Source organism: Ammospiza nelsoni, chromosome 1 (assembly GCF_027579445.1).
Source record: "Ammospiza nelsoni isolate bAmmNel1 chromosome 1, bAmmNel1.pri, whole genome shotgun sequence".
Taxonomy (NCBI): Eukaryota; Metazoa; Chordata; class Aves; order Passeriformes; family Passerellidae; genus Ammospiza; species Ammospiza nelsoni.
In genome coordinates this window covers 5,711,942-5,732,163 of record NC_080633.1, presented here as the reverse complement: position 1 = coordinate 5,732,163, position 20,222 = coordinate 5,711,942, and the positions used below count along the sequence as shown (strand labels likewise).

At 37.0% G+C, this 20,222-nt stretch overlaps 1 protein-coding gene across 1 annotated transcript in view; it reads right to left on the bottom strand.

Annotated features, from left to right (window-relative positions):
- The window catches only part of LOC132079980 (sodium channel protein type 5 subunit alpha-like), a 37,404-nt gene extending 28,185 nt beyond the window's left edge, over positions 1–9,219 (bottom strand). The window contains exons 1-6 of the mRNA XM_059482959.1: positions 9,194–9,219; positions 8,684–8,794; positions 4,075–4,394; positions 2,537–2,655; positions 1,941–2,027; positions 746–874 (exon numbers count right to left, since the gene is read on the bottom strand). Of these exons, the coding sequence (XP_059338942.1) occupies positions 746–874; positions 1,941–2,027; positions 2,537–2,655; positions 4,075–4,356 (617 nt within the window). The 5' untranslated portion in view covers positions 4,357–4,394; positions 8,684–8,794; positions 9,194–9,219. The remainder of the gene's footprint in view (positions 1–745; positions 875–1,940; positions 2,028–2,536; positions 2,656–4,074; positions 4,395–8,683; positions 8,795–9,193) is intronic.
- Between the last annotated feature and the right edge of the window lie 11,003 nt (positions 9,220–20,222).

Sequence of the window (20,222 nt, the reverse complement as noted above, 5' to 3'; positions counted from 1 at the left end):
TTGTCTTTTCATGTGAGTTTTACTCTATGTAGTTTTTTGGTATGTGGAATTGCAGATATACATATTCACTGCAGCTTTTTTAATTCTGACATCTTTTGACATGAGAGGAGCAAAACTATACAAAGTCCTGAATTAAAACAAAGTCTACACAGAGAAATAATGTGTGCTCTTCTTCTTTAGTCCTTACTCCTGATATCTTCATTTTCCCCCTCCTTCTCTGACCATGCCTGGATGCTGCAGTGGTGCTTTCACAAAGCTGTCTGTTTAAACTCCAACATCATCTCCCAAGCAAGTGGAGGCTATTCCAGAGCCCATAAATTTGTATGTAAAGCAAGGTGTGTTCTTCCTTGAGCATCATTTGACACCGAGATTTCACCAGTTATTTACCACCAAGTCATTCAACACCTTGTGCCCCATTTTGGACCCTTCTCAAATGAGTTTCATCTGATCCAGAGCACAGCTAAGACAACATAAAGGGGCAGGCTTGGTTTGGGCTGTTTATGCAATTACCTCTTGACAAAATTCAAATAAAGACTAAATTGAGAACAATCACACAGTTCTAAGATGAGCTTTTCATTTAGGTCTTAGTTTAAAGTCTGTTTTTCTCATTGCAGGCATGCAAAATGTTATTCAAGCACAGTTTAGCAGGGAGGATGCCAACAACTGTAAGGAATTTCAGCAACACCAAATGTTATTTTCTCTTATTTGTCCCCTGAGTGTAAAAGAAAAACTGAGTTTTACTTACATTACAATAATAATAGAAAAATCCAAGCAGTTCCATGGATCTCGAAGAAAAGTAAATTCATTCCAAACAAATCCTCTTGCTACTACTTTAATCAATATTTCAGTGGTATAGACAGCAGTAAAAACATGTCTAAGGAGGAAAGTGTATATTAAAGTTACAGAAATAAAAATATCAATGAGACTGATACACATTCAGGCACATTTCTATGTTTTCTCTGATTTAGTCCCTGCATGGAGATAAAGGTAGAAAATGTGAAGCAAAATAGGACAGGTTGCATTACTTTCCGAAGCATCATGGGGACAAGATGTCTTCCTGAATTTTAGTAAATTTTCCATATAAATCTACAAACACAAACATTCACATAAGCATATGATGCTATTTCTGGATGAAAGATAGCTCACATTTCCTTAAGGAACATTTTCAAGACTGTGTTTAGGTTCTAAAGCAGGCTGGGAAAGTTCAAAGCCTTACTCTTCTGGCAGAACAATAACAACAAAGATGTATTTCAGCCTGTTAAGTTTGCACATTTTATATATTTATTCTGACAAATACACTACAACTGAAAGAAATCCTACAGAAAATTAAGTTCTCGCCATGCTTACCCCAAAATAAAAGGAATTAAAATTACAGAACTTCTGAGGCTCCAGGCACATTTTCCAGATTTAATTCTGGAATATGAACTCAAGTTACACTGGATACAGTGCACAAGTACCAAAGGAAGAAAGACATTACAAATAAGTGGCTTCCTAGTGGGAACAACTGACTTAGGAGAGTCACCAGGAAACAGAGGAAAGAACAGAATGAATATTTATTCCTTTATAGATTTTGCATGAGGAAACTACAACAGGCATTCAGGTTATTGTTGTAGAATGAAAGATATTAAGTTAAAATCCTGCTGCCCAGTCTCTCAGAAAGATTTAATCCTCAAAAGGAAAAATAAGCCAACCTCCTCTGTTACTCCAGATGGCAAAATTAGGCAAGGCAGAAAAAAGGGCATATGGTGAGAACCTCTAAGAAAAGGCACTGAATCTCCACAAAAGACTAGGTGATATAATAACAATCCTCAGCCTTCCTCAGGGGTCTATCCAAGAATTTTCAAGCCCCAGAATTAGACCACCACATTATTTGAATTTTTAGTCCTGCATATTAGTATCCTTGGAAAAAATAGTGAGCACATAGCCACTGAGGTACTTACTCAGTCCAGTTGGTTTCTACAAGGTGAGGGATAGTCATAGTCATACAATTGAGTAACACAGTAAATGTAATAATGCCAATAAAAACTGTGAATAGTAAGTCAAGGAAAAAACCTCTATATTATACAAAATGAGGTTCATGCAAGTTGCTGATTTCCACACACAAACACCACACAAGCATTCATAAGATAACTTTTCATTTGAATATGCTCCGAATTTTTCACGTGTTTTCCAAAAAAACTTATCACAAATTATCCTGAGTTGGAGAGGACCCACAAGGATCACCAAAATCCAATTCCTATCCTTGCATAGGACCATCTCAAGAACCTCCCACCAAGATCAAATCTTCTCAGCTGGGTAAAATTCATGTTTTAAATATAAAAATGAATTCTCTGCATGAGGAGATGGTTTTAGAAGTTAGGACAGTAGTGGGACATAACATGTTTGACATGTTCAGATATGTTCACCTAAAAAGACTTATTTCCACTAATTAATAATTCCAAATAAAAGCAGAAAAAGCAGAAACAGAGGAACAGAATGACAGAAAATGGCACAGAATATTTTCATATTCAAATCATGGAAACCAATGAAAGGATATGAATGGATCAGAATTTTAATTGCCTTTTTTCTAACTGGATTAAAAGGACCAAATATAAACAAGGCAGGTGTGGCAGAAAATCGGAAAATGGTCCTCCTTTTATTTAACACCATAAAAGTCTATTAAAAAAAAAAAAAAGATTCACAGTACATGAAACATTTGAATGAATTAAAAATTTGTGCAAAAATTACTTGTTGAGTTTTTCAAGTCTGCATCTAGAGCTATATCTAACTGCAATTAGGAGCAGAGCTTTCTTTTATTCTAACTTGGAGCTGTGACCTGATTATTCAGATTTTGGAGAAAAGCAGCTCTGTTGAAGTTCATTATTGCCTGAGAGGAAGAAACCATAATGGGAATGAATATGAAGAGCAAGTAATCATATTCATTTGGTCAAAGTAATTAAATTACTACTCTGGGACTGTAACAATAGTCTTAATACCTTACTCGTAGACAGTGTTACAGGCTACAAGAGATTATTTACAAGATGTAGATTGTGTAGCACTGCCAAAATCCTGGACAGCCATAGAAAATTTTTAATTTTGAAATATCTCTAGATTGTCACATAACACTGTAAATTCATTCTAAGCTACCTTAAGGTCCATGTAGCTCAGCACATTTGTCATATAGTAAAAATGAAATCTCTTGAATGAAAAACAGTTTCCTAACTTTAATATAAATTTCTTCAGCTCAATCAACCTTAGTTCTTCTTCATCAATAGTATCACTTTGATTACTTTAAGAAAAAGGTATCTGGAAGATCAAAGTCTAAAGCATGTTCTCTGATAAAATTATTACACTCCAATACCTTGCTGGCATACATTAAAACAGCAGCTAGGACTGGATGAAACCTTCTGCTGTTCATATCAAGTCTTCTTTGACAGTAGTAATAATTCAATTTAAGTATTTAATTTAGAAGGGATTCCTAGACTATCAACTTTATACACTGCTATAGTCAGCATCACCAACCACTTTGGAATAGCATGGAGTATGTGCAATATAAAGATGGAACAACAAACAAAGTCAGTGAGACAAAGTTACAGAATATTAATTTAAGACAGAAAATTAATTTAATTAAAGTATATAGGTTTGCTACACAAAGTAATGGAAATATCTTAAATGTGCCTCTCTTAATTTGTATAGTATTTGTAATTCAGTGAAAGCATCTGCAATTCCAGTGTGACTGACTGTTGGGCAGGCACTGTTTACACAACAGGGAGCTCAGCCCCACAGGCATCAGAGAAACTGCTCTGGAAAACAAAGCATCACTAAGCCCAGAACATATTTACTATTAAAGTGCACCATTCACATATCATTTTTTCATGATTAATTTTGATTCTTGACTGGAATTTAAAATACCTCTTCATTCCATAATGCAGAGCATACCTTACAACTCTCCCCCAAAAGCTGTCAGTAATGTTCAAAGCTCTGTCAACAGAGCAACCAAACCCCAGCACGTCCTGAACAGAGCTTTTACTATCTCTTAAGAGCTCAGCAGGAAAAAATAAAAATAAAAAAAAAAAAGTTTTGGGAAGTTTTAACCTTGTGATCACTGTAGTATGGATCAAAATCCTCCAGGGGTTCCCCAACCAGCTCTGCAGGAATGTCCCCATACAGAGATGGCAACGTTTTGCAGATTTTCAGGTCAAGCTGAGGAGTAAGTTTATCTTCTTCAACTCCTTGTTCTTTAGTCTCCTTAGTCTTCTCTTTAACTTTGACTTGCTCCTTTTTTTTGTTGGCAATCCTTTCCTCGATTGCTGCCAAGGACTCAGGGGTGAATCGTCGAAATCTGTTAGCTTCTGATGGCCAAAACAAGGGATCCATTTTTCCTTCTGACTGTTTGTCTCCAGTACTAGAGGTAACTTAAGAAAGAAAGCTCTTGACAGTTACAGAATACCAGAAATAACACACTGCTTTAATATCTATTAGATAAATTATTTTTTACTGCTCTGAAACTCTTTGTCAAAATAGAATAAAATAGAGTAGATTATGAACAGACTATTTCAATTGAAAAGAGTCTACAATGACCATCCAGCCCAACTTCTTGACTATTGTAAGGCCTTGGGCACTGCCCAAGTGCCTCTTAAACACTGACAAGCCTGGGGCATCAACTATCCACCTAGGAAACCTGTTCCAGTGTCTGAGCACCCTTTTGGCAAAGAAACGTTGCCTCATGTCCCATGTAAACCCCAGCAGTGTGGCTTTGGACCATTCCCATACATGTCCTATCACTGGATCCCAGGGAGAAGAGCTCAGCACCTCATTCTCCACTTCTCCTCCTCAGGAAGCTGTAGATGAAATCACTGACAGCCATGAGGTCACCCCTCAGCCTCCTTTTCCCCAAAGCAGACAAGCCCAAAGCCCTCAGCAGCTCCTTGAAGGGCTTTCCTTCCAGCCCTTCCACCAGCTTTGATGCCCTCCTCTGGACACACTCAAGGACCTTCTCATCCTTCTTAAATAGCCGGGCCCAGAAGTGCACACAGTGTTCCAGATGAGGCCACACCAACACTGGACACAGCAGGACAATCACCTCTTCTGACCAGCTGGTCCTGCTGTGAGGCACCCATGATGCAAGGCAAATTAGGATATATAGGAGGCACCCAAGATATAAAGCAAAACCAACTAGAAGTACATGGATTTAGAAGGATGAGTAATGAAAACCAGACCCAATAAAGATCAATTACTTAATCTGGATCCCCCCTGTGCAATTCAGGTTACAAAAGAGAAACTTTTTTTCCTTTGCCTTTCCAGCTTGGTAGCATCAAGATCACACTCTATCACAACTCTGACAATCATCTAATCTTTTTCTCACTGTAAATTAAAGTATCAGCAGCCTTGCACCTCTGTTACTCCTCTTCTGTACTTCCTGAAAACAGAATTAAGTCTCACATGTCCCATCTCTAAGACTCATCAGATTGATCCCTTCCACAGCAAGGCCAACACCAAATTCAGCTCAAGGCTTTGTCCAGTTGCATTTTCAATTATTCTGCTTGAGGTTTAAATCCCTGACAAAGGGGAAGGGTGGCAATGAGAAGCACTGAGGTGACAAGGCAAATACTGTAAGTATTCAGTTACTAATGCCCAAATTTACCACAGAACTGTAGATGACAGCAATTTACATGACACCAGATCTCATCCACAGAAGATGAAGAAAATATTGACCCATTACAGAATGATTTGTCCTTTGTGACTCACGTCAAAACCAATTACTTCCATTTAATAAACAATTTTGGTCACTGCCAAGGCCTTAAAACACTCTGCATTTTTGATTGCTGAGGTCCAGCTGTGCTACTCCTTGTGAGCTCGCATCTGGACCATGTTAGAGAATCAATATTCTCTTGCAATTACAGCTCTCATCTTCAGATGCAGATATCTTTATTTTAAAAGAATATGCAAGCAAAAGTGATTGTGTAATGATTTTGTTGGGGTTTATGGGACTTGGGAGAGGTTTTTTTTTCCTCCTCTGGGACTTTCCAAGCATGTTCAGATCTGATCAGGAACCGCAACTCAGAGATCAGAATTTACCATGGTAACAAAATGGAAGTATATAACCAAAGAACTGTTACTTTGCCAAACCACACAGACCCATTTCCAATCGAAAACTCAGAAGATAAATTGAAAATCGAGATTTTTTTTTTTTTAATTTCCAATAACTCTAAGAAGACCAATTTTATCTTCAAAGTGGTTTTAAGGACAATAGAGAAACTCAGCTTTTAGGGAACTACGTCAACTGAAATAAATTAAGCAAAGAAAATGGTTTTAGCAAATGCAAATATCAGTTTTGTATTAAGGATTTCAGAGCTGCATTTAAAATAATAATAATAATAATGAAAAAATAAGAATGAGACAAAAGTATTGATCAAGAGCAAAAAGATGCAACACCTTCCCTTCAGCAACTGTGACAAGAAGTCATAATTGGATAAACTTCCATGGACATTCATGAGAGGATTTCTTCAGCAGACCTGTACCAGAAATGCACTGTGCTCACATGAAACAGAGTTCCTGGCCTTTGATCAACTTCCAAGTGTTTATAGATTGTGACTTGGGTTAGGAAAAAGGAAGCTAAGAAGATGTGACTGAAAAATACTTCTAATATAAAGGCCTATAATTATATTAAAAAGACAGAGTGACTACTTGGAATTCCTGAGGCTCAGCTAAACTCAACCACTTCACCATATACTACTGAATTAGTTGGATTTTTAAGGGAAGACACTGAGGTAAAGTGTTACTCTGAGAAATAATTTCAATTTTTGTATGGGACAAAAAAGCTTCCCCAGTAACTGGGAGAGAAGATACAGAACAAGTTTTCTTAGTAGTAGCATAAGCATCAGATTTATTCTAGAAACTGAGAGAAGAAACTTGGGTGTGTGACTACAAGTTAGTGCAAAGAAATTGCAGGTCAGTTTGTACTGTGTCAATATGCTGCTGAGGCAGCTGCAAGATTACAGCTCAGATCTGTTAATTTCCAGTATAACAAATGAAAGAAATTTGCATTTAAATTAAATTAAGAGCTGGAAATCCTACAACAGGTTTTGCATCTCTGGTCCTTTAGCAGAGACCAGTCCATCAGTAACAGATACAAATGCACTGGTACCTTCAGTTATTAAAGTATCACTTTCTACAGGATCAGGGATGCATTAACACACAGGATCAGGGATGCATTAACACATTTTTATTTTTAATTAAAGTGGAAATGACTTGGTTTTCCCATCTTGAGAGGAATTGCGTCCAGTGTACAAAGCTAGGCATTGCTTGAGGTTAATCTAGTTGGCTTAAGGATGCTGTGAAAATGACATAGAATATTTTTATGTCAAAACCCAAGGAATTCCAGATATACTGATGAAATTTAGTGAACAAATGACCTGCAAGGTACTAAAAAGGGATAAAAAAAGAGTCATTAAGTGAAACAGACAATGAGCACTACTAAAGTACAATTTGTCACTAAAATTCCTTAAGATAAAGGATATTTCTAGAATAGGAAAGCAATGTCAAAAAATGAGTCTGTTAATACAAGGTTTCAGAGACGTGAATTACAAAATGCTTGCTGGGGTACTGACTAATCAGTAGAGATGATAACTAACAAATTTAGACTTTTGGATTGGAAAGCAAAATACAAATTCAAGTCTTATATACAACTCCTTGATTTGACTCCATTTGTATAAATTTCAGAACTCTTTTTAGCTCCCTAAAAGCACAGAGTTCCTTTTAGATGCAGCCATCAAACTACTGACCATAAGATATCAACAATCCCCAAATGTAGAATTGAAATTGATAAAACTGCTCAGTAAAATACTATAAAAGTCAGTAAGGGGCATTTATGAGATGTTTCTCAAAATAGGAAAATTAGTAGGAATGTAAATATAAAAATGTCCCTATTTGTGTTTCAATCCAGTTTGCATGGATTTTAACCAATTCTGAGTGTCAAATCACTCATATCTATTCCCTTGTCAAGGGCCACCAACTGAATATTTCCCGTGAGCACCTGGATCTGGAAAAAAAATAAAGAGTAAGCCAACTGTAGTTTGGTTTTAGTGTGCATTTAGTATAGTCTTTCACACAGGAATAAAGAATAAAATGTGTTCACCTCTTCACCTGAAATAAGAAAAAATAAAGAGAAAGCAGCTCACAGCAACACCTTATGAAACAGGACAGGAATTCCCTATTTTCTGTTCCGTACCTTGCCAAAAGCTTCTGCTACACCTATTCAGTTTCAATAAACAGAAAAAAATTTCTGTTTCTGATCACCATTTTATTCTATTTAATTGACAGTGATGGTGAAAAGATCTAACAGATTTAATCCTCAATAAAATCCAACTTGGACATTTTAGAGGACTACTGGTTTTTCTAAAATACAAGGCCATTTCTTCCACCCAGCACTTTGTCCCCCATTCTCCACTTTTCACTTGTCACCCCATCTCAAGGAAAAGTTTGTGTTTGGATGGGTTGGATAAATATCTATCAATGCAGTTTTTTTGGAATTTTTTTCCTACCAGTGCAGTTTTTCAGTGGTTTGATTTTTAACATGTGTAAAAAATAAGACAAAGATAATATAATATAATATAATATAATATAATATAATATAATATAATCACTCATTACTTCCAAATTCAGAAATCTGTGTAATAGGCTAGACTAGAAAAAAATCACTCACCAGTATTTTTATGAGAAAAACATTCCAGACATGTGTAGGTAGAGAAATTTTTGTATGTCAGGTTCAGTGTAAATAAGATTAGATAATTCTAAAGAAAATTTGAGGAATACTCTGCATGAGGTGATAAAACAGAGCAGTCAGTAATTAATACGATAATAATTAATATGACAATAATTAATATAACAATAATTAGTAGTAATTAAGATGACAAATATATCAGTAAAATGTTTCCCTGAGACATGTTAATTATAGGAAGAGCTACATGTTTACAGCAATGTAGTGGTTTTACATTAATGACAGATTTTCTTACATAGATGCTCCCTGTACCTAAAATAAAACCACATCTAATACTTGGAAACATATCTGCATATATTTTATTTATATACCGACACACACATGTATAAATATATCCCCAAATATTCTGATCAAATAGACATAGAATTAAATCAAAATAATCAGCAATTGAGTTTTCTCTAGTATACAAATACTTCGCAAAATCAAAATACTTACAATATCCCCTTCAAACTAGACAAGCCTTCACACAGATTTCTGAAGGTAATGTTGGCTGGCTGTTATCTCCAACAAAGTCTTGGTTTTTCTCACCTTCACCTTTCCATTCCCAACAACATCATTTCTCCTGAGCCAGCTCCCATGCAGAAAGTTTTCTTTGTAGTAGGATGCCTGTGGGAGGGATGGAGGGAGGAGCTTGTTTGCATTTCTGAAAACAGTAAATGAAATTTTGTGCTCTCACTGACAACACTGTAAGAAAGGGAAAAGTGCTTGGGTGATACTTCTGAAGAATAATCACCTAAATATTAATTATTTTCTTTCTGTTTAAATCACAGCTATATTTATTAAAAGCAAAGATGGATTTTTCTTCAGTTGGAAATATATGTGTAAAATGGTAAGAAAACAAAAGGTTTCCTATCTCACATTTCATTCTAAGCTTTTAACCATGCAGTCATGCATTAAATATTGGCACAAAATTTGTCTTTCATTAAAAGCTTTTGGTTAGAAATTGGAGCGAATATTACTATTTTTCATTCATTCATTTTCACTTTATATTATTCTCAGTCTCTGACATACATTCATTATATCTTATACAGGCAAAATCTGAAATTCAAATATACTATCTGTTATACCCAAGACCAGAGCCCAAAATACATTCAATATCATATCACAACCTTCAATAAAACCTACAAACCTTCTCTGAGCAAAATGAAAATCACAGCATTTATCCTCATATACTAAATTACTTATTTTTTTTTTTAAAGTGGTGTATAAAGCCTGCTGGCAACAGGTCCTGGACAGTAACACACATCCACATTCATGGTAAGCCCTAATGGTAAGTACAGTTATTTCTCTTAATTACATCAACAGAACCCATTACTGTCTGAAATTTCTTTTCTTCTTTATTAAGTAGAATATAAATCTTTCCTATCATCTTTCCTGATGATAAGAGAGCTACTCTGGGTTTTGCAGGAAGAATTCTACTGAAGGAACTACGCTATCCTTAAAAGCCAGGCAGCACTAATGCACACAAAGAAACAAACAGTGATTAAACACTTTTCTGGATAGCTACAACTGCAGATGGTTTTAAAAGAAATAAAACTCTAAGTGTTCTGTGGTGCAAGCAGCAACAGGACATTTTAAGTACCAGTGTAAGTTATTTTTCTAGAAAGCAAGATTATGTTCTCAAGACAAGTTCAATTAAGAGAGCAGAATTTTCAAGATCACTCAAGCATCCCTCTATAAAGGCACTACATTTACAATGCTGTACCACTAAATGCAATAAAGATCCCTACCTGCATGCATTTATTCTGCTGTATCTTCTCCATCCATCTGGCCCTGTGAAAAATGAGGCACAGGGGATCAGCACAGACCTCAACACAGCAAATAGGATTGCACTCCTGGACACTGTAATGTTTGAAATCCAAAAAGCAAGAGCTCAGAGATTTTTTATCTGCAGTAGCTTAGGACTTGCAGCTAACCACAAAACACTCAGACAAGTTACTTCTCTTGTGCTACGGTGGAAAATTTCCTTTCTCCCATTAGGAAGACAGTTTCTTACAGTGGGAGAGGGCAGAAAACCAGCCTCAGAGTAACAGCACTCTCTTCTGCCCTTTTTCATTCATTATTCCTGTGGAAATAGGAGGAGGAAAATTCAGGAAATAAAAAAGCTGACATTTAACAGCAAAAAGATAATGTTTGTTATAAAAGTTACTAAAATTAGATTCATTACAGAAATTACTGTTAATTTATTCACCATGCTTTTGACGTGGATCTATTTCCTCCATTAACTGCAAAGTACAGCCCTTTTCTTTTTCCTTTTTATTGCCAGAGCACAAGACAAATATTTCTTCTTGGTAGCATTAGCACACCACCATTAGCTTAATGACTAAGAGTGTACAAATGTCAAGAGCTGAATAAACCAGATTTTTGCATAATTAAATGTATCTTGTAACTGTGCCATAACTCTAAACATTAGTTGCTGCTTTAAATTATGGATCAGAAATTCAGTGATGAAAGATTTCAAGGCATCTGACAGCTCATGCACACTGCATGACCCTCTCATCCTCAGGTTCCATCCAGCCACCTCCATCCTTTTCCTGTGTGACTGAGACTTTCCCTCAATAACTTGCTGACCATGGAATCCTGCTGTGGGACACCTGAAATTCAGATCATCAAAAATCTCTTTATCACTACATTATCCTCCAAGATATATCTGTATTATTAAAGTACTCTGTTTCTCAAATTGGCTAAAATCACAAGCTGGACACAAGATTCCAGATGGATAAAAGAGGGAATGGAACAAGAATTTCAAACAAACAAATCATTGCCATCAATGTATCTGTAAACCTAATCCTGAAATCTGTGCACTGATCTCTCCAACAGTGTATTTGTATGATTCATACAAGCACAGAAAGTTTGAGCAAAGAAGTGTTTTACAGAGACAAAATAAAAATACATTTACCAAAGATTTCATGGAGAAATCAACATTCCTTTACTTGCAAGTTTAAAACATCCAGTAGCTTTGAGCATAAAAGTTGGAAGGAAAACTACTAAAGCCTGGGAAAGATATTTCATATTTTGAAGAAATGGCTTCTGCAAAACAAAATCATACAATCCATAACTAGATCATGTCATCCACTGACAAAGAACGCTATTAAATATAAGTATCATTTTAAGTGTTTTAATTTAGGTCAAGATTCTCACAGAGGCAAATCACAACTGTTAATTACAGTTTATGATTATGAGTTTATGGTTATTGTTCACTGTCCAGCACCAACCACAAGTGAGTCTGAGACAAACACAATGATTTCCATTAGAATCAGCAAATGCAAATCACTCTTCACATAGAAAACCCCACAAAACACAGAAAATTCAGCTGTGCACATAAAAGCAAAGAGGTGTGAACACAGACACCAAAATAGTCTCCTAAAAGCAAAATCTCAGACTCTGGAGAGCAGGAAATGGAATCATGTCAGAGGGAGCACAGGCAGATTTTGAGTTTTGTTAAAGATAGATGCACCACAGGAATAGAGGTTGTCTTTTTTAGGCATAATGAAAATAAACACAAGTCATAATCATAGTAAAAAGCTTTTATTAACAAAAATCAGTTGTTATTTTTGTCTCCTTACTATATGCAAAGAAAAAAGGTTTCCAAGTAACTTTAGAGGTAAAAATCAGAAAGTTGAATTAAAGAGGAGGAACTGTTTAAATGTTGTAAACCTGAACAAGTGATTTTGTGACAGACAGAATTTCTCAACAGAAAATCATAAAGACTGATGTGAGATGAATGAGAGCTTTAATATTGGATGGCTTTTCAAGTTGAAGTTAAAACTCGTCAAATGCAGACCAATAAAATGGCACCAGTGTTTAAAAGGATGGATCATTTTCTACCAAAACAGCCTGTGAGCACCTGTGGCCTTCTCAAATACCCAAAATCATTGGTGTCTGATGGCATCAGCAGACCTTTGTTTTTGCATCTCCACCTTGCTTTATGTAGACAAGAAATTCACAGCTGATTTTCATAGGGCAATAATTAATTATAATACGGATCTTGAGCAGTGTGATACCTTAAGTTTTAGCTTTCATATTTTCCAGATTCTGTACTGCATTGGTATATAACTGAACTTTATATAAAATGTTAGCAAGTTCTCTTCACAGTTTAATTAGACAAAACAATCTTTTCCCAGCCTGAGAAAGAAGGACACCATTGCAGCTTCAGGCCCAAAAAGTCAAAACAAAAGTGAATTGAGGAGAGCAAACTGGGAGGATGGGACTGCATAACCTGAAGCTGTAATTGGACAATTAACCCCAATATGTAAATGGATCAAAACTTATAAAAGTGTGAAAACTCATGACAGAGTCCATCTTGGGTCCATCTTAGGTAGGGCCATGTCCAGGCTCTTGTCCTACCCAAGGTGCATCCTTTAAAGGCCTTTTAATAAATACCTATTAATTCCTTTATAGCCTCTGTTCTAGGTAGCCTCCTTAGGCATCAAGTGTAACAGTTGCTAACTCTGATGCAAACAGCTCATAAATGATATTTCTTACAAACCTATCTTAAAAAGGTACTTCACTGCTCAGCAATAAAACTTCATAGTCCTTGGTAATTCAAGGATTTGCATTGGAGACACTTGCAATGAAAATTATCTGCAGAGATTTCTGTTTACTCCAGTTGCACCTTCAGAGAATTTTCAATCCTCCTTCCTGTCTGAAACTGGCACACAGGGAATGCAGTGCCCACAATTTGGGAAGCACTATAACCTCTGGAATATCACATTAAGAGTGATCTCTAAGGAATGCACACACATTTGTTACAATGCAAACTCAAATGTATCCTTTGTGGGCCAGCTAATTCAGCTGCTGGTCAGAAGCATCAGGATTCCCCTTAATTTCAAGGGTGACTAATTTCAAGACGTAGAGGAGATTCCTGGAATGTCTTATAAAACATCATAACCCTGGAACAAGAACAAGAGTAATAGGGGATATCAGGAAAAGAGAAAAAAAGGGGTGGGGAAATACAGAAATACATCTGGTTGTTACACTTGAACACAGAATAACTAAATATTACATACACAGTAAAACCAAAACAATGCACAGAGAAAGTAATATACAAAATCTCCAAAGGCACAAGTCCAGAAGAAAGGAGGGGCTTTGGCAAATTATCTGTGAGATAAACAAAATGTGCAACTCAATATTTCTTAGAAAAGAATCTAAGAGTGTAAAGGACATGCTGTATTTATCACGACAATAATTTGCATGATTGCCATTTCCCTTTTCTCATGCTGCACAATGAAATAAGAAATCGACAGACATGAAATTTGGTATTTGGTAAATAGCTAATTGACTTTACAGAACAACAGGAAATAGCTTTTATGGTAAGTACACATTAAAGGCATTGTTACACAAAATAGCTTTCTGCCTAATGACCTAACCTACACTGAAGAAGTCTGAAAATTATCTCAGTGCCTGAAGTTCGAGTTATTCCATCTGTTTCTTCTTAGTGTTCTGAAAAACAGTATTTGTATTTTTGAAGCATTTAACATTTCTCCAGAGTCAGATGCTAAGAGCAAAATCCTGCTGTTACAACCTCTGAAAGGTTTCCAGCATTTCTGATGTAGTCTCGTTAACACAGTTTACGAAGTATCCCCTTCTAATGCACGGCCTCCAAACACAACCATGAAATGAGAAACACCAAGAGGCCAGGAAAGGTTGAGTGATTTGGTTTCACACCTATTTCTTACTGTACCTCCCTGTATGATTAAAGTCTAAACTTCAACATGTCAAGAGTGCAACTTGTAAAAAAACTAAAATGGAGATGTTTTTGTTATTGCTGTGTGAGGCTTACCCAGAGCCTGCTTTTCCTATGGCCACACTGGCCAAAGAGGCTGGGGAGGCATGGGAGGTTGGGAGGAGACACAGCCAGGACAGGCGACCCAAACTGACCAAAGGGATACTCCAGCCCATGTGGCATCATGCTCAGGAAAAAGTGCAGGGAAGAAGGAGGAAGGGGGGAACATTCAGGGTGTTGGCATTTGTCTTCCCAAGTCACTGTTCCACATGATGGGGCCCCTCTCTCCTGGAGGTGGCTGAACACCTGCCCCGCCATGGGAAGCAGGGAGTTAATGCTTTGGTTTTCCTTGCTTGTAGGCATGGCTTTTCCTTTCCCTGTTAGACTGTCTTTAACCCAACCCATGAGTTTTCCAGCTTTTAACCTTCTGATTCCCTCCCTGAATCAGAGGGTAAAATGGTGGGGGAGTCAACGAGTGGCTCTGAGGAGCTTTGATTGTTGGCTGGGGTGAAATCACAATTCCTTATTCACTAAACACTGCACCCACTGAATGCATCTCTCTCCAGTTCAAATGATGCCTTGTGAAGGCTGACCTAGAACAGAGGCTAGACAGAGTTAAAGAATAAAGCAGGGATTTATTAGAAGGCCCCCATGGATCCACCTTGGGCAGCATAAGAGCCCAGCCAGGGCTGCACCCAAGATGAACCAAAATGGTCACAAAATGGATGCCCGGTCACAGGGTCTCTCACTTTGATCAGTTCTGCTCCATTTGCATCTTGCAGTTCGTTGTCCCATTCCAGCTTTAGCCCATGCAGTCCCATCTTTCTTGTTTCTCTCTCTTCAGTTCACATTGTTTGTGCTCTTGGGCTGAGATTTGGATCATTTGTCCTTGTGCCCAGCTGGAGCAGGAATTGTTTTGTCTCCCTACTCTGTGTAGAGACCTCACAGTTCCCTAATATGAAGCTCAGAACTACACACTAAAGCAGCCCAGAATCTGAAAAATAGAAAAGCCAAAACCTGAGGCATAACAGAGAGGATGTTGTGGGGACCATGTCAAGGGCTTTACAGAAATGACAGCCAGAGCTCTTCCCTCATCCACTAATGTGGTCACTCCATCACAGAAAGCCACTGGGGTGGTCAGGCAGTATGGTATTTGCAGGGTGCCCTGATGAAGGAAGGAATGATGAATCTGACTCCATATTCTGAGAAGGCTAATTTATTGTTTTATTATACTATTATAAATATTTTATTATTATTTTATGATACTATTATATAGTAATTATTATATTATTCTTATTATATTAAAGAACATACTACTAAGCTATACTGAAGAATACAGAAAGGATACTTACAGAAGGCTAAAAAGATAATAATGAAAACTCATGACCCTTTCTAGAGTCTTGACACAGCTTGGCCCTGATTGGCCAATGAGTGAAAACAACTCACCAGAATCTAATGAAACAATCACCTGCAAGTAAACAATCTCTAAACACATTTTTCATGAGCAGAACAGAAAAGAAGCAAATGAAATAAGAATTGTTTCTTTTTTCTCTGAAGTTTCTCAGCTTCCCCGGAGACAAATCCTGAGTGAAGGGATTTTTCCAGAGAATGTGAATGCCACAAGGCAGGACTTGTCCTTGGTGAAGCCATGCTGGCTGTCCTGAGTCACCTCCCTGTCCTCTGTGTGCCTCACTACAGCTTCCAGGAGGATCTGTCTGTGATCTCCCCAGGCACAGAGGGAACAGGGTGGGAGCTCCAGCAGCCTCCTGTCCCCCCTCTTTAAAGATGGGCAAAAATGTTTCCCTTTTCTCAGTTACCTGGGACTTCCCCTGACTTTTCAAATACTTAGAGAGAGACATCAGACAAATCCCTCAGGCTTTTGGATGTGTTCCATCAGGTCACATAGACTTAGGTAAATTCAGTTGTCATGAACCTGATTGTTACTCACACTGGGAAGATTGTTACACCAGTGGGAGATTATGATTTAAGGTATCTCCTAAGACAAACTTGAAATGTGTTTACTGTTTATTTTTTTTAAATATTAAATGAAGGCTTGTTTTTTTCTGTTTAGATGTGTGCTGGCTTCAGGCTAGAGGTAATTACCAAAGTGTTTCAGATGCTGTCATACACAAAGCATGGAGATTTATTGGATTCTGGGATGGAAAGGAATGAGGCAAAGTGAAGTTTTCCCTGTAAGTAAATACTGAGCAAAGTGCCTGACTACATTCCACTATACATTAGTCCATTAAGAAGCAGATTACTTCTTCTCATAACAAAGTCATTTCCATGCACACACTTAAGTGATTTCTTGTCTTGTCTTAGAGGTAGAGAAATTCTGATGTTAATTTTGTGTTATTCTTTGATAAATGAAATAATAATTTCATTCATAAACCCCAACCATAACTTCATTATCCATAATCACCAATGGATTATTCATTTCATAAAGATAATACTGTGTCAGTATTACATAATGTACAAATGTACATAATGTACAAAAGTCAGCATCTTTTGTACATTTGATTTGAAATTGACTTTGTTTATAGACAGAGAAGTTTGCTTTTTACATTTCTATGCAATTTTAAAATAGGATTTCCTCTTTTTTTTTTTTTGGTGCAACAAGGAACTTTAAGTATATTGTGGCTGCTATTAGTGTATATAATGCAGTGCTTGTTCAACTTGTCAGGACATTAAATTTAAGGAGAAGAAAAACTGTACAGTGATGCCTTTGTATCACAGAACCATTGTGGTCAGAAGAGATCTCTGGAGATTGCCTGCTCCAACAAAGATCACATTTACTGAGGGCAGCTAAAAATATGAGTATCATAATAGTGATAATTTTCTGGTTTTTGTGTGTATGTGTACCAAACCCCAAATAAAGGCAATATTACATTAAAAAAATCATTGTAGATAATGTTTTCTTTGTTATGCAGGAAACCTTCCAGCCTTTCATCATGTTTGTGTCATTTCCTAGTAGGAAAGTGGTAAGATGATCTGGTATATAACATTAGCTGTTTGCTTTAGGTTTTGGAAGAGAAAGAATTTGATGTTTATATGAGTCTAGGGATTATTTTTCAATTTCCATGAAAATCTGATCTTCCTAAGATAGATTGTGAATTTCTGAGAACACTGCAGTGAGCAAACTGCTGCTGAGTCAAAAAGGAAGTGGTGGAGAGCCAAGCAGGTCTCAGGAGTGAAGGCAGGATGTTGAGATGGGGAGAGAAGGAAGAATGGAAGTGCCCAGAATGTCAGCGTTGAGTGAATAAACATTGTAATGAAGAGCAAGCAATGTAAGTAAGAGTATAGAGATTGTATTTCCTTAATAACAGTGACTTCTAGAATGCTGTGGGATTTCCCAGCTTCCTCTGTGTGCTGCTGCATTCTCTCTCATAAAGCTTGACAGTCACAGAATTAAAATGTTACAAGATTTTAGGAATACACTGTAAGAATGATTTGCAGCCTGAGAAGTATGATTTTGTCCAGGGGAGAGAAGATGGAAGGAAACATGACAGCATGACAAATAGTTAAGAAGAAATGTGGAACAAACTCATCTTCATGTCCACTAGAAGTGAACCAAGAAGTAAAAGGCTGAGACTGAGCTCAGGAAATTCAGATGAAGCACAAGAAAACCTTTTTTTGGCATAAGAACAGTGAAGGAATAGAATATATTGCAGATGAAGGTATTGGAATCACCATCTGTTGCAACTAGGGACTAAACAGATCTCTCCAGGAATTACATCAGTGGACTTGATGCTGTTTTGGGATAAAAGAACTAATTGGTTTTAGGACATCACTCCCAAATCCATTTTTAAAAGATATAATTATACAACTACAAGTAGAAAATGTTTTGCATAAAAAAAAGACCTCTCTAATCCTGCAGGAAAAGCTGTAATAGGTCTCTACTTGGGATAAGAGCTACACAAGTTCAAGATATAAGACATTTAAGATCTGATAATCACAGAAAAAATACCCAAAGGAATGGTAGATTCTATATAGCTTGAAACCAAAAGTGTTGTAGGCTATATATAATTTATGGCATGACTCAGATGCAACTGTTTGAAAATACTGTATTTAGGCTGTGCTTTATGGGATGTGAAACTTGGTGATCTAAAATACGACTTAAATGTTTTGTGTGACTAAAATCTCCTGAGATATCATATTCTACATCTGCATAAGCAAGGCTTTCCAGTAAACCCACAGTTTTAGACTCCATCATGTCCAAAATCTGCTGTAAAAGCCACAAAAATATTCACTGTTATTCACATAACAATGTACAGTGAGCCCAGGGTTTGCAGTGGCTCTCTGGAAGTGCTGTGTCTGTAACTGCAACTCTTGCTGATGGATTAAAGGACAGAAATTACTACTGCAGCATTAACTTGGTGTTAAATTTGCTTAATCTAACCAGTAAATACTGGATTCTAGTTCAGTTATTAGGAATAAATTATTCCCTCTGAGGATGGTGAGGCCCTGGCACAGAGTGCCCAGAGAAGCTGTGGCTGCTCCTGGATCCCTGGAATTGTCCAAGGTCAGGCTGGACAAGGCTTGGAGCAACCTGGGATGGCACTGGATGAGCTTTGAGGTCTTCTCCAATCCAAATCCATGATTCTGTGAAACACTGCAGTGAAGGAAGGGCTTTGGCCAAGGCAGATCTCATTTCACAACCCCACACTCCACCTGCAACTGCGACGTGGACACTGAACTCTGCACTGCTAGAAAAACTGATCTGTATCAAAACAAGCAAAGTTTAAATCAGCAGAAATAGTAAATATCCTTATCTTCTGCTTAGCTTTGCAGCCAGCATTGAATGGGAATACCTGAATGCATCATTTCATCTCTCACAGCATTCTTCTTTCACTGATTAACTATTAGCACCTTTACTGATCTACCATAAAGTAACCAGTCTAAGAAATGGTGTGCTGAGAATAGAGCCTTGCACACAACTTCATACAGCTCCTCACCCAGCAGATACAGAAGGAGATACAAAATATTCTGAGTTGGCAGAGACCCACAAGGATGATGGAGTCCAACTTTTAAGAGACTGCCCCATATGGGGATCAAACCCATCAGCAACATGCTCTAACCAACATCCCCACTTCTTAATTGATATATCCCACACAGAGAAATCTCTGGCTATTATTAATGAAGTATAAAACTACTGCTAAAAGACTGATTATTACTGTGAAAAATGTGTATTTTATGATTGGCTTTTGGCAAATATTACAATGAATATTGCATGTGTTATGTTAGAAAGTTATGCTGTATTGATTTTCTTAAGTAGTGTGTTAAATATAGTTTTAGGTTATAACATAATGTTAAAATAGAAACTATGCTATGTAGGATACTTTTTACAAAGAAAGGACTCACAGTGAGATAGCAGCCACAGGACACCTGAATCTTTCACAGAAAGAGAATTTATTGCTCAATTATCAGGAGAAATGAACTTCTTCCTGCCTTGCTCAGCTCTGAAGATGCCATCAGGATTCAGATGAAGAAGCTGACACTGACCAGACAGAATCCTGTGTTTGAATGGAATTTATGCATCATGTATGAGATGTGTGAATATGCAACAGGTTTTTGTTTTTAAGGGTTAATCTTTTGTTAATGTGTGTCCTTTTTCAGGCTTGTGCTGCCCAGAAAGAGGTACCCGGACGCCTGTAACTCTTTGTTTCTGTTGTCTCATATTGTCCTAATCCAAACTGTCCAAATTATTATTACTCTAATTATATTACTATTTTTATTATC